The sequence below is a fragment of the Lissotriton vulgaris genome, chromosome 1_1, assembly GCF_964263255.1.
Source record: "Lissotriton vulgaris chromosome 1_1, aLisVul1.2, whole genome shotgun sequence".
Taxonomy (NCBI): Eukaryota; Metazoa; Chordata; class Amphibia; order Caudata; family Salamandridae; genus Lissotriton; species Lissotriton vulgaris.
The window spans coordinates 1,118,015,389-1,118,033,958 of NC_141685.1; the positions used below are offsets into that span (position 1 = coordinate 1,118,015,389).

Genomic DNA, 18,570 nt, shown 5'->3' on the forward strand with positions numbered 1-18,570 from the left:
GTAACGCATTTCATATTAACTGTGTGACTTGTATTGTATTTTTACCTCTGACCTCATAAAGAGTGCAGAGGGGTTGTGTGTAGATTAAATACATATATATTTGATATATACCTTGTATGGTGTCCTTTAATTTGGTATTCAATGGATTATATATGGTAAAACAACTTGCTTTACTCGCCTACTGAAGTCTTAGCCTGAAGACTGCTGATTCATGCTACCACTAGGATAGCTTTCTATAAGGTTGACTTTACAACCACCATCAATAAGGGTCGATTAGACTGGTGCAAGGTGCCCACTAGAACTAGTGGACATCATATGCCAGGCTAACTTCTCACAGCCGCATTTCCCATCGCTGTGACATTGCTTGTCATGGAAGCGCAACGGAACCTAAGGTACATTGATTCAGAGTGTCGCATCTAAGAACTGAACTGAACTAAGCTTAAATCTACCATCTTAAAGTAATCATAGTGTGCATTTTTGTTGTTTATGGTCTTGTGGTAACTCTATATTAAGTCTATTTATGTTTTATATAAAACCTGTGTGGTGTCCATTTGTAGTGTTGTCACTGGGTTACTGTATGTGGTCACAACTGCTTAACTTACAACGCCTCTGAAGTAAAGCCCATGCCAAGCTACCAAGGGGGTGAGCAGGGGTTATTTTGGGAGTATAATCCCCTTATCCTGACTAGAGGAGAGGATCCCTATTTGTCACACGTACCTACCTGTGCCAACTGGAGACCCACAAATCTAACAGAAACAGATATTTTAATATGATCAAAACAAATCAATACACTAGGTGATGCCATTTCCACACATTATCGCTTGTGTATTGTATCGTTTTATTAGTATAACTGTATGTCTCTGCAAATGTAATGGTCATTTGAATTGAAAATGTTGGTTGTAGTGGCAGTGTGCTAGCACACCATGCATACTCCACTCTACTCTGCACCACTCCACGCCACTGCACTCTATTCTGCACCACTCCACTCTACATCACTCTACTCAGCATCACTGCACTGTACGCCATTCTACTCTACTCTGCACCACTCCACTCTATGCCACTGTACTGCACACCACTTCACTCTACACCTCTCTGCTCTACTCTGCACCACTCTACTCTATGTCAATGTACTCCATGCCTCTCTTCTCTACACCACTGCACTCTTCGCCACTACACTCTACACCACTCCAGTCAAGGCCACTCCACCCTACTCTGCACAGCTCCACTCTACGCCACTCTGCAACACTGCACTCTATGCCAAGGCACTCTACACTGTACCACTCAACTGTACACTCCTGCACTCTATGCCAATCCACTGTACACCACTCTAATCTACTCTGCATTACTGTACTCTATGCCATTGCACTCTACACCACTTTACTCTCTGCCATTACACGCTACACCACTTTACTCTACACTACATCACTCCACCCCGCACCACTCCACTCTAGGCCACTTCACTCTACTCTGAAACAATATTCTCTATGCCAATGCACTCTGTGCCACTGCACTCTATGCCACTCTACTTCACTCTGACCCACTCCGCTCTACTCAAATGCACTCTACATGACTGCAATCTATTCTGCACCACTATATTCTATGGCACTACTCTCTAGGCAACTCTACGCCACTGCACTCTATGCCAATACACTCTATACCACTCTCCACCACTGTACTCTATGACATTCTACTCTGCAACACTGCAATCTCCACCGGTGAATTCTACGCCACTCTACTCTGCACTACTGCGCTCTATGCCAATGCACTTCTCCACTCCACTCAATCAATCAATCAATCAATCACGGCATTTGTATAGCGCGCTACTCACCCGGAAGGGTCTCAAGGCGCTTGGGGGAAGGGGTTCGCTACTGCTCGAACAGCCAGGTCTTGAGTTGTCTCCTGAAGGCGAGGTGGTCCTGGGTCAGCCGGAGGTGGATGGGGAGGGAGTTCCATGTCCTGGCCGCCAGGTAGGAGAAGGATCTGCCTCTGGCGGTGGCTCTTTGGATGCGTGGTACGGTTGCGAGGGCGGGGCTGGTAGACCGTAGCTGGCGGGTGGGCGTGTAGAAGGTCAGTCGGTCGTTGAGGTACTTGGGGCCCAGGTCGTGGAGGGACTTGTGTGCATGGGTGAGGAGCCTGAACGTGATCCTCTTGTCGACGGGGAGCCAGTGCAGGTCCCTTAGGTGGCCAGAGATGTGGCTGCGTCGGGGGATGTCCAGAATGAGTCGGGCGGAGGCGTTCTGGATGCGTTGGAGTGTAGTTCCGGCGTAGAGGGTGTTTCCATAGTTCAGCCGGCTGGTGACGAGGGCCTGGGTGACTGTCTTCCTGGTTTCGGTCGGGATCCATCGGAAGATCTTGCGAAGCATGTGAAGGGTGTGAAAGCATGATGAGGATACGGCGTTGACTTGTCTGGTCATCGAGAGGGAGGGGTCCAGGAAGAAGCCCAGGTTGCGTGCGTGGTCTGTTGGCTTGGGAGCGGTGCCCAGGGCTGGGGGCCACCAGGAGTCGTCCCAGGCGGAGGGTGAGTGTCCCAGGATGAGGACCTCCGTCTTGTCTGAGTTCAGTTTCAGGCGGCTGTTCTTCATCCACTCGGCGACGTCTTTCATCCCTTCGTGTAGGCTGGTTCTGGCGGTGTCGGGGTCTCTGGTGAGGGAGAGGATCAGCTGGGTGTCGTCGGCATAGGAAATGATGTTGAGGTTGTGTTGGCGTGCGATGGCAGCTAGAGGTCTCATGTAGACGTTGAAGAGGGTGGGGCTGAGTGATGATCCTTGCGGGACGCCACAGATGACTTTGGTGGCCTCGGATCGAAACGGGGGGAGGCGGACTCTCTGCGTTCTTCCGGCGAGGAATGAGATGATCCATTTCAGTGCCTTATCTTGGATGCCGGTGTTGTCCAGGCGTTGGACTAGGGTGCGGTGGCAGACAGTGTTGAATGCTGCGGAGAGGTCCAGGAGGATGAGTGCCGATCTTTCCCCGTTGTCGAGCAGGGCTCGGATGTCGTCGGTGGCTGCGATGAGGGCGGTCTCGGTGCTGTGGTTGGCTCTGAAACCGGACTGCGAGGGGTCGAGGGATCCGTTCGTCTCGAGGAAGGCGGCAAGCTGTTTGTTGACGATCTTCTCAATGACTTTGGCAGGAAAGGGGAGGAGCGAGATGGGTCGGAAGTTTTTTAGGTTGGTGGGGTCCGCTGTTGGTTTCTTCAGTAGGGCGCTGAGCTTGGCATGCTTCCAGCTCTCCGGGAAGGTGGCGGTGTTGAAGGAGGTGTTGATGATGTCCCGGAGTTGGGGTGCGATGGTGGAGTCGGCCTTGTTGAAGACGTGGTGGGGGCAGGGGTCGGTTGGGGAGCCGGAGTGGATGGTGTTCATCGTGCGGGCTGTGTCTTTGGTGGTCACCGTGGTCCAGGTGCGGAGGGTGGCGGTGGGGTTTGTTGGTTCGGTGGTTGGGTGCGTGGACTGCATCACTCTGCATCAAAGCCCTCTATGCCACTGCACTCTCTGCCTCCCTATTCTATGCCACTCTACTCTGCATCACTGTATTCTACGCCACAGTACTCTGCACTACTGCACTCTATTCTGCACCACTGCACTCTACGCCACTGCACTCTACTATGCACCAGCCTAATCTACGCCACTTCATTCTACGACTCTGCATTGTACAGGACTGAATTCTATATTTCTGCACTCTATGTCACTTTACTCTGCATCTCTACACCACTGCACTCCCTGCCATCTATGCCACTTTACTCTACTCTGTAGTTCTGCACTCTATGCCACTCTACTATGCACAATTCCACTCTGCACTACTGCACTCTACGCCACTGCACTCTACTTTGCACCACTCTAATCTATGCCATTGCATTGTACAACACTGCATTGTATGCTGCTGAATTCTATGCTCTACACTCTACTTCATTGCACTCTACGCCACCACACTCTATAACACTATGGAAATGCACGCTACAACAGTCCAGTTTACTCTATGCCATTCAACTGCAATGTATGCCATTTGATACCACGGCATTCTGCTCTGCACAACTCTACTCTATGCCACTAAAAGTACACCACTGCACTCTGCGCCACTGCACTCTACGCCACTGTACTCTACTCTGCTCCACTGCACTCTATGGCACTCTACTCAACACCTCTCTACGCCAATGCACTCTATGCCACTCTACACGAGTGAACTCTATGACATTCTACTCTGCAGCACTGCCCTCAAAGCCACTGAACGCTACACCTCTACTCTGCACAACTGCATTCAATACCAAAACACTCTACACCACTCTACTCTGCATCACTCCACTCTATAAATACCAAAAGAAAGGGAGGTTTCCTGAATCGTCCAATTTGGGACAAGGAGGATTGAGATAAAGAACTTAAACAGTCTTGGGACTGTTTAAGTTCTTTATCTCACTCCACTCTATGCCTCTACACTTTGCAGCACTCCACACTATGCCACTGCACTCTTCTTCACTATACTTGATTCTGCATCACTCTACACCACTCTACTCTGCACCACTCTACGCCAATTCACTCTACTATGCAACACAAATCTATGCCACTGCATGCTACGATGCTGCATTGTACAACTCTAAATTCTATGCCGCTGCACTCTACGCCACTGCACTCTATGCAACTATACTCTGCCACACTCCATGTCAGTGCACTCTACACCAGTCCACTCCGATCTATGACACTCCACTGTATGTCACTCTGCGCGGCTCCACTCTATGCCACCCACTGTAAGACACTAACTTAGTGATGCTGAACAGCCGCCACTCTGGTGTACAACATGGCTAAAACACATTGGCAAAGCCAATAGCTCTTCCGTAGGTGAGACCTATTGACTTTGCCAATGCTTTCTGGGACTCTACATTTGTATCACTCACGTGCACTTTTTCAGCCCTTTGGGCCTTCAGGGCTCTGTGGCATGGAAAGAGCTGGAGTGGTGTGCATGGGAGCAGAACTTCCCCCAACCTCCTCCCGCCACACGCCCTGACCATTACCTGCTCATTAACAATTAACAGCCCTGGTGGCGCAATCAGGGGCGCGCCGGAGGGGCGTGCCCGGAGAGGAGTCGGGTGCGTGCCTGGGGTGCAGGGTCTGTAACTGGGCTGTGTGTGTGGAGGGACGGGGCAGAAGAACCGGAGCATCGATGGATTGGAGCAGACAGGGCATGATTCGGGAGAAATAAGGGCGCAGAGGGCACGGTGCAGTGAGGTGATCCTGGACGCTGAAAGAGCAGGGCACCAATGAGAGCCGAGGGTGCACGAGGCGCTGAGCGGCCTTGGGAGCGCTGAGGGACGACGCACTGAGGGCGCAGAGGAGACAAGCGCAAGGAAGGATGGCGCAGTGAGCGCGGGGAGCATCGATGGACAGACGGGCGACGAGGGCAGCGACAGCCGGAGTTTAGGGGCAGTGGGGATCAAGTGCTAGCGCTGAGGCCCCTCCGGTACTGAATGCAAGCGATGGCTCTGGCGGGCTAGCCTGCAAGCTGAGGGACATGCTGAAAGAGAGTGCGGAGGCAGTGCGGGGGTGAGGCCGAGGGACAGAGGCTCCCTCCGGGGAGGTGCAGGTTCCAAGGAGGGAGCACAGGACGGCAGGGAGAGTGGACGCAGAGAGATGTCAGTCCTGAGACTTTCGGCCAAGGACACCTGCTGCCGCGAGCTGGCTGCACACACGCCCCTTGTAAGCACCCGCGAGAGAGCGAGGGGTTCAAAGAGACGCAGACACATCTGGGCTGGGATGCCAAGAGAGACAGCCTATCGCAGCCTGGCGAGTGAAGAGGGGAGCACTACCCCCGTGAGAAAAAGAGACAAGCGTGAGGCCGGGGAAGTGCCAGTTACACAGACGACGAAAAGTGACGGCTGGCTTAACTTGGGGACGAGACAGACTATACGAGCTTGAGCAAAGAGACAGCTAGAACCAGGAGTAAAAGAGACAAACGACTGGGGATGACACGTCCTGTTCCAGCCTGGAGAGAGCGAAAGAGACAGCTATAAACAGGAGGAACAGTGTGAGACTGGAGATGGGAAAGCTAGGCGCTTAAGGAGAACGGACACCCTGGGACTAAGAAAGAGACAGCAAACCGAAAGAACAAAGTGACGTAGAGGTAAACGGGTTTTTGACTAAAGAAGAGACTGCTACACCTTCGAGACAACATATACTATTTGTACGGACTGAGGACAGGACTGCCAGACACAGGAGCCAAGTGTTGTCAACTGGGAACTTAAGAAGAGACCGCGTCACCCAAGAAGAGAGAGACGCCTAGCTTTGGTATGGGCAAGAGCAATTACACCCAATAGGAAAGAGAGACCTTGAACGAAGAAGGGACAGCCACTCACAAGTGAAGCGACACCTATCTTGACGATACACCCAGGACTCAGTAAAAGAGACGCTTCGCCTGGGAGCTGAGAAGAAGACAGCTGTAGCTGCATGACACCGCTACATCCGGGAGCAAAGGCGCAGACAGCGTGGCTGGGAAAGAGAGCTACACACGAGACCCCAGCCTGAGACAGAGGAAGAGACACCCCAGACTGGGGCTGAGCAAGAGACAGGTACACTCAGAAAAAAACAGATGCTCCGAGCCTAAGACCCAGCTAGAAGCAGCCACTCCCAGGAGAGGCACCTTACACAGGGCAGAAAATGAGACCGCTCCGCCAAAGAATAAAAGGGACGCCTAGCCCAAAGCTGAGGTAAGGCTGAGCAAGAGACAGCTTCACTCAGTAGTAGAAAAAAATGAAACTTTCCGTCCCTCGGTGAGGAAAAGACAGCCATTCGGCGCCAGGTGCTCGGCCTGAGGCCGAAAACGAGACAGCCAAACACTGGAGGAAAACAGTCTATCTGGGAATCAAGGCGAGCTAGTTGGATGCGGGCGGGGCCACTATAGACGTCCAGCTCAGGGGTCGACTTTTTCAGTGAGAGCAAGCGAGGGAACCGAACGAAGCTGCTGATGGGAGCCCAGACTGACGATGACATGGAGACATGCTTTCCTTAAGGGTCCGAAAACGGCACAGTGACCCCCTCCCGGGGCTCAGATGTGGTTCAGCGGTGGGGGGGTTGCCATCGTGGTCAAGTGTTTAAGCGGCCGGCTGAAGAGCTCAGAGACTCGCGCTCTAATTCTCGCTTAGCGGCTTTGCTGAACGGTGTGATCTTGGACAGCGCGCTGCCCGCTCTGGGAATGCTTAGAAGTAGGCGGCGTTGGATGTGGCCGGTCACTTCCGAGTGCACTCGCGATACGGCCCAGGCAGGAATTAGCCGATCCCAGGAGGAGGATTATCGCGCTCCGAGATCTGCCCCTGGTCAGGAAGGGGCCGGACCCTGGTAGAGAAGGGGCCCTGCCTTGGCAGCGCCTCCTGCTGTCACTCCGCTTGTGCCAGCAGCGCCCGAGGGACGCTGACCGGGCTGCCAAGCAGGACCAGGGGCCAGTGCAGAGTGCAGGCGGCCGCGACTGGCACTCTTTCCTGGAGGAGTAGAGACTGGCAAGAGGTGCATAAGGACCACCGACTGGCACAGAGCCCAGGACCGCCAAACTGGACCAGGGTACAGGAGGACCAGGGACTTGCTAAAGTCCGGTGGATGAGACCGACACAGCGGACTGGTCCGGGTGCTGGGTGACCCGCCATTGGCACAGGGGCCACTGAGTGCCCCACTGGCACAGGAGGCACAAGCTGCCACAGGACTGAGAAGGACCAGGGACAGGCACGTGTTCCCGGAGGACAAGGGACTGCCCAAGCAGAACCGACGACTGGCACACAGCCAGAAAGGAAAGACACCGGTGCAGGGTTCAACAGAGCCAAGGACAGGCCATAGGATTCGCTCAAGGTATAGGGACCGGCATAGGGGCCAGGAGAACCAGGCACGAGATCCCAGAGCAACAGGGACTGCAGGAATAGCATCACCGCCGGAACCGGGGGTCTGGCACAGAGTCCAGGGGAACGAGGAGCTGGTCCAGGGGAAGAGATGCCTGCCCGAGACTGACACATGGTGCATGAGAACTAACGCCCTGGCCCAGGGGCAGGAAGCAGAGACTCTGGTACGTGATGCCCGAGCCCCAAAGACTGGCATAGGGTCCAGGAATAGCATGGACTGGCACAGGGGCCAGGAGGAGTAGAGAGCAACGCATAGTATAGGGCATTAACAAGGGTGCAGAAGGAGTCAAGACCCATCTGGGCATCCGTAGAGTCCTGCTCAGAAGAGCCTGTGCCAGAAGCAACTGAGGGGCGATGACCCCCCACAGGTTCCAGGGTGGCTAGAGCAGTGCTGGCATGGGAGTCACGAGAAGCAGGCCTTCCCTGGGCACACACAAGATCTTTCTCACCCCACCATCTTCAGCTTGCGCCACCAGTGACTGAGGGACCCGAGCAGGGGTGGCGCTGGGTTCAATGAGCTGGCACCTGGTCTAGGAGGACCAGGGGGCCTTGCTTGGCCATGCGGGGGGTCCTACTCAGGCCCACCATGCTCTGCTTGTGCTGCTGGCTCCTGACTGCCCCCGCCCGAGGGTGCGGGCCTGGCCGCGGACCAGTGGGTCGCCCAAGGTACCCTCGAAAGCTGAACCCACTGCGTCTCAGGCAGTTTGTGCCCAACGTGCCCGAGAAAACTCTGGGAGCCAGCGGGAAGGCAGAGGGCAAGATCACCCGGAGCTCGGACAGATACGGGGAGCTGGTGCCCAACTACAACCCCGACATTATCTTCAAGGACGAGGAGAACACAGGGGCTGACCGTCTGATGACCGAGGTATCTGCCTGGTGGGGGGCGGGCTTATGCGGGAGTCAAAAAGTCAGTATCAGAGCCGGGGTGTAGAGCTGGCTCTCAACCCACCCCCCCCCCCCCTCCACTGTTAACCTTAGCATCACAGTTTCCTGCATCCCCTTGTGCATCAGAGCCCCACTGATAGCGTTGGCCATGGAGACCAGCAGATGCAGAGTTCAGAATCAAAAGTGGCCCCAAGTGTAATGTGAGCTTCAACCACATGTAGAGCTTATTATTGACAATGGCTGGTGTAGAGTTGGCTCCCAAGAACCCCTAAGTAGAGATCAGCATCGAGAGCCCTTGTTGTACAGTAGGGTATCCCCAAGACCCAGGGATAGTCATGGGCATCACTGACCCCCAGTGTAGACAGTGGTGTTTAACAACCCACGGGGTGCAGCTAGCCATCAAGTTACCTATGAGTAGAGTTGTATCAAGAGCCCCATGTGTACATTTGGCCACTAGAGCCTCGCGAGTAGAGTTGGCTGACAAGTGTCCCAGATGTAGGGCTTGGTATTTAGAGTCCAGGCAGAGGTGGCTATCAACCACAGCCGCTGAGTATCGGGAGCCCCAGGTGTAGAGTTAGGGATAAAAGCCTCAGGTAGAGGTGGATATCAAATTAATTAAAGACGGAAAGGTGGATTGCTAAAACCCCAAATCTAGGGATGAGTATCAGAGCTTGCGATGCAGATTTGGGCATAGGAACCCGAGGAATAGAGTTTAGTAAACAAACCTCTTGAATAGAGTTAAGTATCAGCACTTACAGAGGTGGGTATTAAGATCAGCAGAGGAGTATCGCTCATCCTTGTGTGTATGCTCATGTATATCCGAGGACGCCGCTCTCTAGACATGTTGCTATGGCCATTTAACAGTTTCAAATGTCTAAATAAAGTTGTTAAAACAAAAAGATCACCAGGCGTAGAGAACAGGTTTCAGTTTGATATCAAGAGCCGAAGAGTCGAATGTGGTTTCATGGTGTTGTGCGCCATACTACGACATGGAGTTGGGTTTCAAAGCCATAGGTGTACATCTGGGTAGAATGAACCCTAGGTGTAGAGTCAGGCACCCCTGCCCCGACAGTAGCTAGGGTTTTAGAGACCCGAGGGTAGAGGTTGGTGTTGAGAGTCTCAGATGTAGATTTGGGTATCAGAGTCCTAGCGATAGAGATGGAGATTGAAAGCCATGGGTATAATATTGGGTATCGGAGGCCAAGGGTAGAGTTGGGTTTCGACCACAGCAGGTATCCATAACTTTGTGTGCCCCGGGTGTAGCTTTTAGCATTGAGAGCCTCGGTGGTAGAATTGGGTATCAGTAGCCCCAGCTGTACAGTTTAGTCTCAGCAGGTCCAGTTGTAAACATTGGTACCCTACAATTCTAGATGTACAGCTGGTCATGATGTGCCCTAGGTGTAGGTTTGGGTATCAGCATCCCCAAGTGAAGAGCTGGGCACTACATCCTCATAAGCAGAACTGAGTATCAAAACCGAGTGCCCCATGTGTGTGTGAAGGGTTTGGTATCAAAGCCTGGGCAGAGAAGGGCATCAACCCAGCCTGAGGATGAGAGCTCATTATCGGGAGCCCCAGGTGTAGAGTTGGGGCAACGAGCCCCGTATAACTGGGTGGTTGTATGTGATCTTGATGAAAACCCGACATGTAGAAAATGGTTCTGAAGAATTTACTTTGTCGAACCAGTGTTGACGAATTTTTCTTTTAGTATGGCTTTCACTAGGTTGAGCAAAGCAACCTGCAGAAATCCATTCTTGAAGAAACTTTCCCTCTTCTGCATGTTTGAGTTTCGCTTTACAACATTTAAGGGACCCCCCCCCCCCAGCCCATTGCCCTCCTTTCCCTTTTTTAAGACACTCTTCTCTCCATTTTTTCCCAAACTCCTTACTTTCCCTTCCACTTTACGTTTTTTCTTTACAAACCCTTGAATCCCCTCCTGCTGTACTCCATTTGTTAACTAATACCTCACTTTGACTCCCGCTAAATTTCCTTTTTTAAACCCCTTACTCTCCACTGCTTTACTCCAATTGTTTTACACACCCCTTAATGCCTCTTTGCTTCCTTTTTAAAAACATTTTACTCCCCTCCAGCTTCACTCCTTTTTTTAAATTAAACCTGTTACTTCTTCTTTGGATTTACACCCAGGTTTTTGCAAACCCCTAACTCCCTCTCCAGTTTTACTCCCTTTCTTCCGACCCCTTGCGCTCACCTCACATTATTCCATTTATTTTTCAAACCCCTTATTCCTTTCCCGCTTCACTCCTATTGTTTTTGAAACACCTTTACTTTATCCTCCTTCATTACTCACTTTTAAAACACTCCGCTTACTCCCACTCTGCTTTACTCCCTACTTTAAAACCCTTACTCCACCCCAGCTGTACTCCAATATATTATAAAAGCACTTACTCCCCATGTGCCCGTATCGCACTTTTTACAACCCCCTTACTCCCCGTCCTGATTTATTTCCTTTTATTTGATTTACAAACCCCTTACTCCCTCTGTCCTTTAAAACACCACCCCCTCCCTCTTAATTCCCATCTACGTTTGCAAACCTCTTACTCCCACTCCAGATTTATTAACGTTTTTTTTTATACTAAATCTTTATTCCCCCTATAGGTACCCCTATAAATGTATACCAACCCCTTTTCCATTCTTACGTCTTTGGTACGCTGTCCTCTTCTTTCTCAGTTTTTACTTTCCCACAAAACATTATATTTTAATAGAAAAAATAGATCGTCATTTTAATTTTTCCCTAAAACGACGTTTCATCAATCTGTCTTCATTTGAGGAATTCGTCAAAATGACAAATTACCGAGGTATTGAGTATTGCTCAAGATGCAGATTTGGGGATCAGGAACCCAGGTATAGAGTTGGCTATAAAATCATCAGGAACAGCATTAGGTATCAGCGCCTCGCGTACAGAGATGGGTATCAAGATCCACAGGTGTGGAGACGGGGTTCAGAACCCTAAGGGCGAAGTTTGAAGTCAAGAACCCAAATGTCGAGTTTGTTTTCAGGAATCCTTGTGTCTTGCTTCTTATCAAAGCAGTGGGTAGTTAGTTGGGTATGAAAGCCACGGGTGTATAGCCGGGTACAAGGAGCCCCAGGTGTAGAGTGGGGTTTAGAGCCCCAAGTGTAGGGTTTGGTGTTGAGTTTCAGGAGAAGAGTTGGGTGTCCGAGTCCTGTGTTTGAGTTGGGTAACAGAGCTTCAGGTTAGAACTATCAGCGCCCCAGTATATGCGGCGGGGGAGCGAGAGAAACATGTTTAATAGTGAGTCCCACAGCCCAACTGTACAGCGGAGTATAAAATCAGCAAGGCAAAGTAGGTAGGTAATGAGGTGACTCAAAATTGTGGGGGTAAGGTTGTGAGGGACTCGGGTGAGGTGTTGGACTTGGTTTCAGGGACACAGGCGTGGAAATAGTTGTGATGGACTCGGGTTGGGTTTGGGGTTTTAGAGTCCAGGGGCCTCATTTATGAGGCCATGCGTCAGTTTTGCGCTTCTGATGCGTCACTTTTTGTGACGCATCGGCGGCGTAAAACATGCCTCCTGTTGCACACTATTTACAAAGTGACTCACTTTGTAAACCTCTGCGCTACATTATACCTGCGTCAGGTATAATGTATGCAGGGAGCCTCGTAGAAGTGACGCAGTGAAATCTATGAGATTTCACTGCGTCACTTCTAGGACGCCGTTGCGTCAAAATCTTGTGCCTGCCTCACAGCAGGCGTAAGACTGACGCAGGCTCTTTCACATGGGGCTTGCCCCATGTGAAACGATGCATTGCTTGAGTTGTGTCACTTTTGTGACACACTCCAGCAATGCGTCACTTTTGCGCTTACAGATACGTCAGAAATACTGACGTATCTGTAACTCCTTGCGACATGATGCGTCATACTGTAAATATGACGCATCATTGGTGTTGCAAGGAGGGCGCAATGAAAAGTGACGCATCGCTGTTTTCTCGCAGTGATGCGTCACTTTTCATAAATGAGGTCCCCGGTCTTTTGAGCCCATGTGTGAGGCTTGCTATAGTCATCTAAAGTCTGGAGATGGGTATAAATAAAAGCCTCAAATAGGCTTTGGCATCAGAACCCTGTTTAAGGTTGATATCAGAGCCCCTCATTCCTGGTTTCAGCATGGTATCAGAGCCCAAAGGTGTAGCGTTTGACATCAGTGCTCAAGGCGTAGAGTTGAATACCACACTCACAGGCGTAGAGCTGGGACTCAACTCCTTAAGAGTAGGTTTGTTTATAAGGACCATTGGTGTACGATTGAGAATTGAGATTCCAGGTAGATATGGGTATCTGAACTCCAAAAAGAGTTGGGTTATGAGACCTCCAGGCATAAAGTTAGGTGTGAAGATCACAGATGTAGACCTGTATGTACAAGCAATAACTGCAATGTTAGGTTTTAGAGCTGAAAGTATGCAGTTGAGAGTCAAGGGCCCGGGCAGATTTTGGTACAGGAACCCTAGATGGAAAGAGACATTGGATCCTCGGTCGTATTATCGGGCATTGAAAGCCATGTATAGTTGGGTGTGGGGTGTTTCACATAGAGCTGATTACTGGAGTCCTCGGTTCGTTGGTTATTGGACCCCAGCTTTTGAGTTATATTTCGGTACCACCGAGGTAGCCCGGTTTTGAGAGTTACAAGTGTGTAGTTGAATAGTACACCCCTCCCCAAGAAGGAGTCTGGTATCAGAGCCCAGAGTCGAGGTGGGTATTGGAGCACAAGTGTAGTGTTTGAATATAAAATCTCCAAGTGTGGAGTTGGGCGTAGGAAACCCAAGAAATCTGTAGAGTTTGGAGTCAGTACTCATATTTAGAAGGGGGTGCCACAGCCCTGCGTGGATTGTGTAGCAGCGCACCAGGTGCGTAGCTAGATGATAGAACGTCTGGTAGAGTTGGGTATTCGGATCTCCAGGTGTACGGCTGGGCATCAGAGCGACAGGTGTACAGATGGGTCTAAATGCCTCCAGTGTAGATCTGCGTATCAGAGCCTTCGCATTGAGCTCAACATTAGAGTCCTGGTAATAGAGTAGAATATCAGAGCCACAGATCAAGAGCTGGGTAAATAATTTACAACTGTAGCTTTGAGTATTGGATTCCCAGTGTAGAGCTGCACATCACGAACCCAAGAGAGAGTGGGATAGAGGGGCTCCTGGTGCCTTTTTGGGACTCAAGAGCCTCCCGTAGGGAGCTTTGGGACCAGGATCCCCTAGTAGAGCAGGGCACCACAGCTGCATTTGAAGAGTTGCATATCAGGGACCCAAGTGCAGAGGTCGTATCAGAGCCTCATGTGCAGATTTTGCAGATTTGCATTTTCAAGCCCCAGGAGTAGCGTTGGGTGCTAAGTGCCCACGCAATAGAGTTTATTATCAGAACCCCAAGTGGAGAGTTCACTGCCACAGCCGCCGATACAGAGCCGGGTATAAGAGTTGTAGAGTTGGATACACGGGAACTATACATATAGATGAGCATCCAAACACTAGGTAAAGAGCTGAGTATCCAAACTTAAGGTGTAGAGCTGAGCATCCAAACTCTAGGTATAAGGCTGAGCATCCAAACTCTAGGTACAGAGCTGAGCATCCAAACTCTAGGTATAAGGCTGAGCATCCATACTCTAGGTATAAGGCTGAGCATCCAGACTCTAGGTATAGAGCTGAGCATCCAAATTCTAGGTAAAAAGCTGAGTATCCAAACTTAAGGTGTAGAGCTCAGCATCCAAACTCTAGGTATAAGGGTGAGCATCCAAACTCTAGGTATAGAGCTGAGCATCCAAACTCTAGGTAAAGAGCTGAGTATCCAAACTTTAGGTGTGGAGCTGAGCATCCAAACTCTAGGTATAAGGCTGAGCATCCAAACTCTAGGCATAGAGCTGAGCATCCAAACTCTAGGTATAGAGCTGAGCATCCAAACTCTAGGTAAAGAGCTGAGTATCCAAACTTAAGGTGTAGAGCTGAGCATCCAAACTCTAGGTAAAGAGCTGAGTATCCAAACTTTAGGTGTAGAGCTGAGCATCCAAACTCTAGGTATAGAGCTGAGCATCTAAACTCTAGGTATAGAGCTGAGTATCCAAGCTTTTGATGTAAAGCTGAGCATCAAAACTCTAGGTGTAGAGCTGAGCATCAAAACTCTAGGTATAGAGCTGAGTATCCAAACTCTAGGTGTAGAGCTGAGCATCAAAACTCTAGGTATAGAGCTGAGCATCAAAACTCTAGGTATAGAGCTGAGTATCCAAACTCTAGGTGTAGAGCTGAGCATCAAAACTCTAGGTGTAGAGCTGATCATCCAAACTCTAGGTAAAGAGCTGAGTATCCAAACTCTAGGTATAAGGCTGAGCATCCAAACTCTAAATATAGAGCTGAGCATCCAAACTCTAGGTAAAGAGCTGAGTATCCAAACTTTAGGTGTAGAGCTGAGCATCCAAACTCTAGGTATAAGGACGAGCATCCAAACTCTAGGTATAGAGCTGAGACCAGGATCCCCTAGTAGAGCAGGGCACCACAGCTGCATTTGAAGAGTTGCATATCAGGGACCCAAGTGCAGAGGTCGTATCAGAGCCTCATGTGCAGATTTTGCAGATTTGCATTTTCAAGCCCCAGGATTAGCGTTGGGTGCTAAGTGCCCACGCAATAGAGTTTATTATCAGAACCCCAAGTGGAGAGTTCACTGCCACAGCCGCCAATACAGAGCCGGGTATAAGAGTTGTAGAGTTGGATACACGGGAACTATACATATAGATGAGCATCCAAACACTAGGTAAAGAGCTGAGTATCCAAACTTAAGGTGTAGAGCTGAGCATCCAAACTTAAGGTGTAGGTCTAGGTACAGAGCTGAGCATCCAAACTCTAGGTATAAGGCTGAGAATTCACACTCTAGGTATAAGGCTGAGCATCCAGACTCTAGGTATAGAGCTGAGCATCCAAATTCTAGGTAAAAAGCTGAGTATCCAAACTTAAGGTGTAGAGCTCAGCATCCAAACTCTAGGTATAAGGGTGAGCATCCAAACTCTAGGTATAGAGCTGAGCATCCAAACTCTAGGTAAAGAGCTGAGTATCCAAACTTAAGGTGTAGAGCTGAGCATCCAAACTCTAGGTAAAGAGCTGAGTATCCAAACTTTAGGTGTAGAGCTGAGCATCCAAACTCTAGGTATAGAGCTGAGCATCTAAACTCTAGGTATAGAGCTGAGTATCCAAGCTTTTGATGTAAAGCTGAGCATCAAAACTCTAGGTGTAGAGCTGAGCATCAAAACTCTAGGTATAGAGCTGAGTATCCAAACTCTAGGTGTAGAGCTGAGCATCAAAACTCTAGGTATAGAGCTGAGCTTCAAAACTCTAGGTATAGAGCTGAGTATCCAAACTCTAGGTGTAGAGCTGAGCATCAAAACTCTAGGTGTAGAGCTGATCATCCAAACTCTAGGTAAAGAGCTGAGTATCCAAACTCTAGGTATAAGGCTAAGCATCCAAACTCTAAATATAGAGCTGAGCATCCAAACTCTAGGTAAAGAGCTGAGTATCCAAACTCTAGGTGTAGAGCTGATCATCCAAACTCTAGGTGTAGAGCTGAGCATCCAAACTCTAGGTATAAGGCTGAGCATCCAAACTCTAAATATAGAGCTGAGCATCCAAACTCTAGGTAAAGAGCTGAGTATCCAAACTTTAGGTGTAGAGCTGAGCATCCAAACTCTAGGTATAAGGACTAGCATCCAAACTCTAGGTATAGAGCTGAGCATCCAAACTCTAGGTATAAGGCTGAGCATCCACACTCTAGGTATAAGGCTGAGCATCCACACTCTAGGTATAGAGCTGAGCATCCAAATTCTAGGTAAAAAGCTGAGTATCCAAACTTAAGGTGTAGAGCTCAGCATCCAAACTCTAGGTATAAGGCTGAGCATCCAAACTCTAGGTATAGAGCTGTGCATCCAAACTATAGGTAAAGAGCTGAGTATCCAAACTTTAGGTGTGGAGCTGAGCATCCAAACTCTAGGTATAGAGCTGAGCATCCAAAATCTAGGTAAAGAGCTGAGTATCCAAACTTAAGGTGTAGAGCTGAGCATTAAAACTCTAGGTATAAGGCTGAGCATCCAAACCCTAGGTATAGAGCTGAGCATCCAAACTCTAGGTAAAGAGCTGAGTATCCACACTTTAGGTGTAGAGCTGAGCATTCAAACTCTAGGTATAAGGCTGAGCATCCAAACTCTAGGTACAGAGCTGAGCATCAAAACTCTAGGTAGAGAGCTGAATATCCAAATTTTTGGTGTAGAGCTGAGCATCAAAACTCTAGGTGTAGAGCTGAGAATCAAAACTCTAGGTATAGAGCTGAGTATCCAAACTCTAGGTGAAGAGCTGAGCATCAAAACTCTAGGTGTAGAGCTAAGCATCCAAACTCTAGGTATAAGGCTGAGCATCCAAACTCTAAATATAGAGCTGAGCATCCAAACTCTAGGTAAAGAGCTGAGTATCCAAACTCTAGGTGTAGAGCTGATCATCCAAACTCTAGGTGTAGAGCTGAGCATCCAAACTCTAGGTATAAGGCTGAGCATCCAAACTCTAGGTATAGAGCTGAGCATCCAAACTCTAGGTAAAGAGCTGAGTATCCAAACTTTAGGTGTAGAGCTGAGCATCCAAACTCTAGGTATAAGACTGAGCATCCAAACTCTAGGTATAGAGCTGAGCATCCAAACTCTAGGTAAAGAGCGGAGTATCCAAACTCTAGGTGTAGAGCTGAGCATCAAAACTCTAGGTGTAGAGCTGAGCATCAAAACTCTAGGTGCAGAGCTGAGTATCCAAACTCTAGGTGTAGAGCTGAGTATCCAAACTCTAGGTGTCGAACTGAGCATCCATACTCTAGGCATAGAGCTGAGTATTGGCTACTAGGTGTAAATCTGAGTGTCCAAACTCTAGTTGTAGAGCTAAGTATAGGCTACTAGGCGTCAAGCTGAGTATCCAAACTCTAGGTGTAGAGTTGAGTGTCTGAACTTTAGGTGTAGAGCTGAGTATCCAAACTCTAGCTGTAGTGCTGAGTATCGGCTACTAGGCATAGAGTTGAATATCCGAACTCTAGGTGTAGAGCTGAGTATCTACAATCTAGGTACAGGAACGTCCTCTACGCCGGAACTACCACCCTCCTCCTCAAGCACCTCTGAACTATCCAAAACGCAGCAGTAAGAGTCATCCTGGACCTGCCCAGATGATACCTAGATACCCCCCCCCTCCCCCCCCCCCAGGATTAGGGTGCTATGCAAATGCTGATTGGTTGGTTGATTGATAGGTGTAGAACTGAGTATTGGTTACTAGGCATAGAGTTGAGAATTGGCTACTCGACTCTACACCCTGAGCTGTAGGCATAGAGTTGGGTGTCGAGAGCCCAGGGTGTAATATTGAATATCGGTAGTCCAGGGTGAAGAGTTGAGTATGGAGAACCCAGGGTGTAGATTTCAGTGGCAGAGTAAGCATTGAGAAACCCTGATGTTGCATTGCAAAGAAGACCCCTAAAGCCTTAATGCCAGCTCAGTCTCACCCCCTTACCATAACTGTCCTGCCCACATCCTTTCTGCGTAATCTCAACCCAGGGCCCTATCCCAAGTCTACCATTGCTTTAAAGTTTCCAAACCCATCATGCCCCTTTCCTGATCCTAACTCTAAGATGAATCCTAACATTAACCCAAGCTCCAACCATGCCCCACGATTCTAAACCCAGTTTTCATAGTTTCTCCTTATTACTAGCCCAAGCCTGATTCTAAACACACTCTAATCTTTGCCTTACACTAACCTCACTAAACCCAGTCCTTCACATCCCCTAACTTTATCCCTCACACCCG

General features: G+C 49.6%; 1 protein-coding gene across 1 annotated transcript in view; it reads left to right on the forward strand.

The window, feature by feature from the left end:
- The first annotated feature begins 8,052 nt into the window (after positions 1-8,052).
- The window catches only part of DHH (desert hedgehog signaling molecule), a 114,742-nt gene continuing 104,224 nt past the window's right edge, over positions 8,053-18,570 (forward strand). The window contains exon 1 of the mRNA XM_086936478.1: positions 8,053-8,729. Within this exon, the coding sequence (XP_086792604.1) occupies positions 8,424-8,729 (306 nt within the window). The 5' untranslated portion in view covers positions 8,053-8,423. The remainder of the gene's footprint in view (positions 8,730-18,570) is intronic.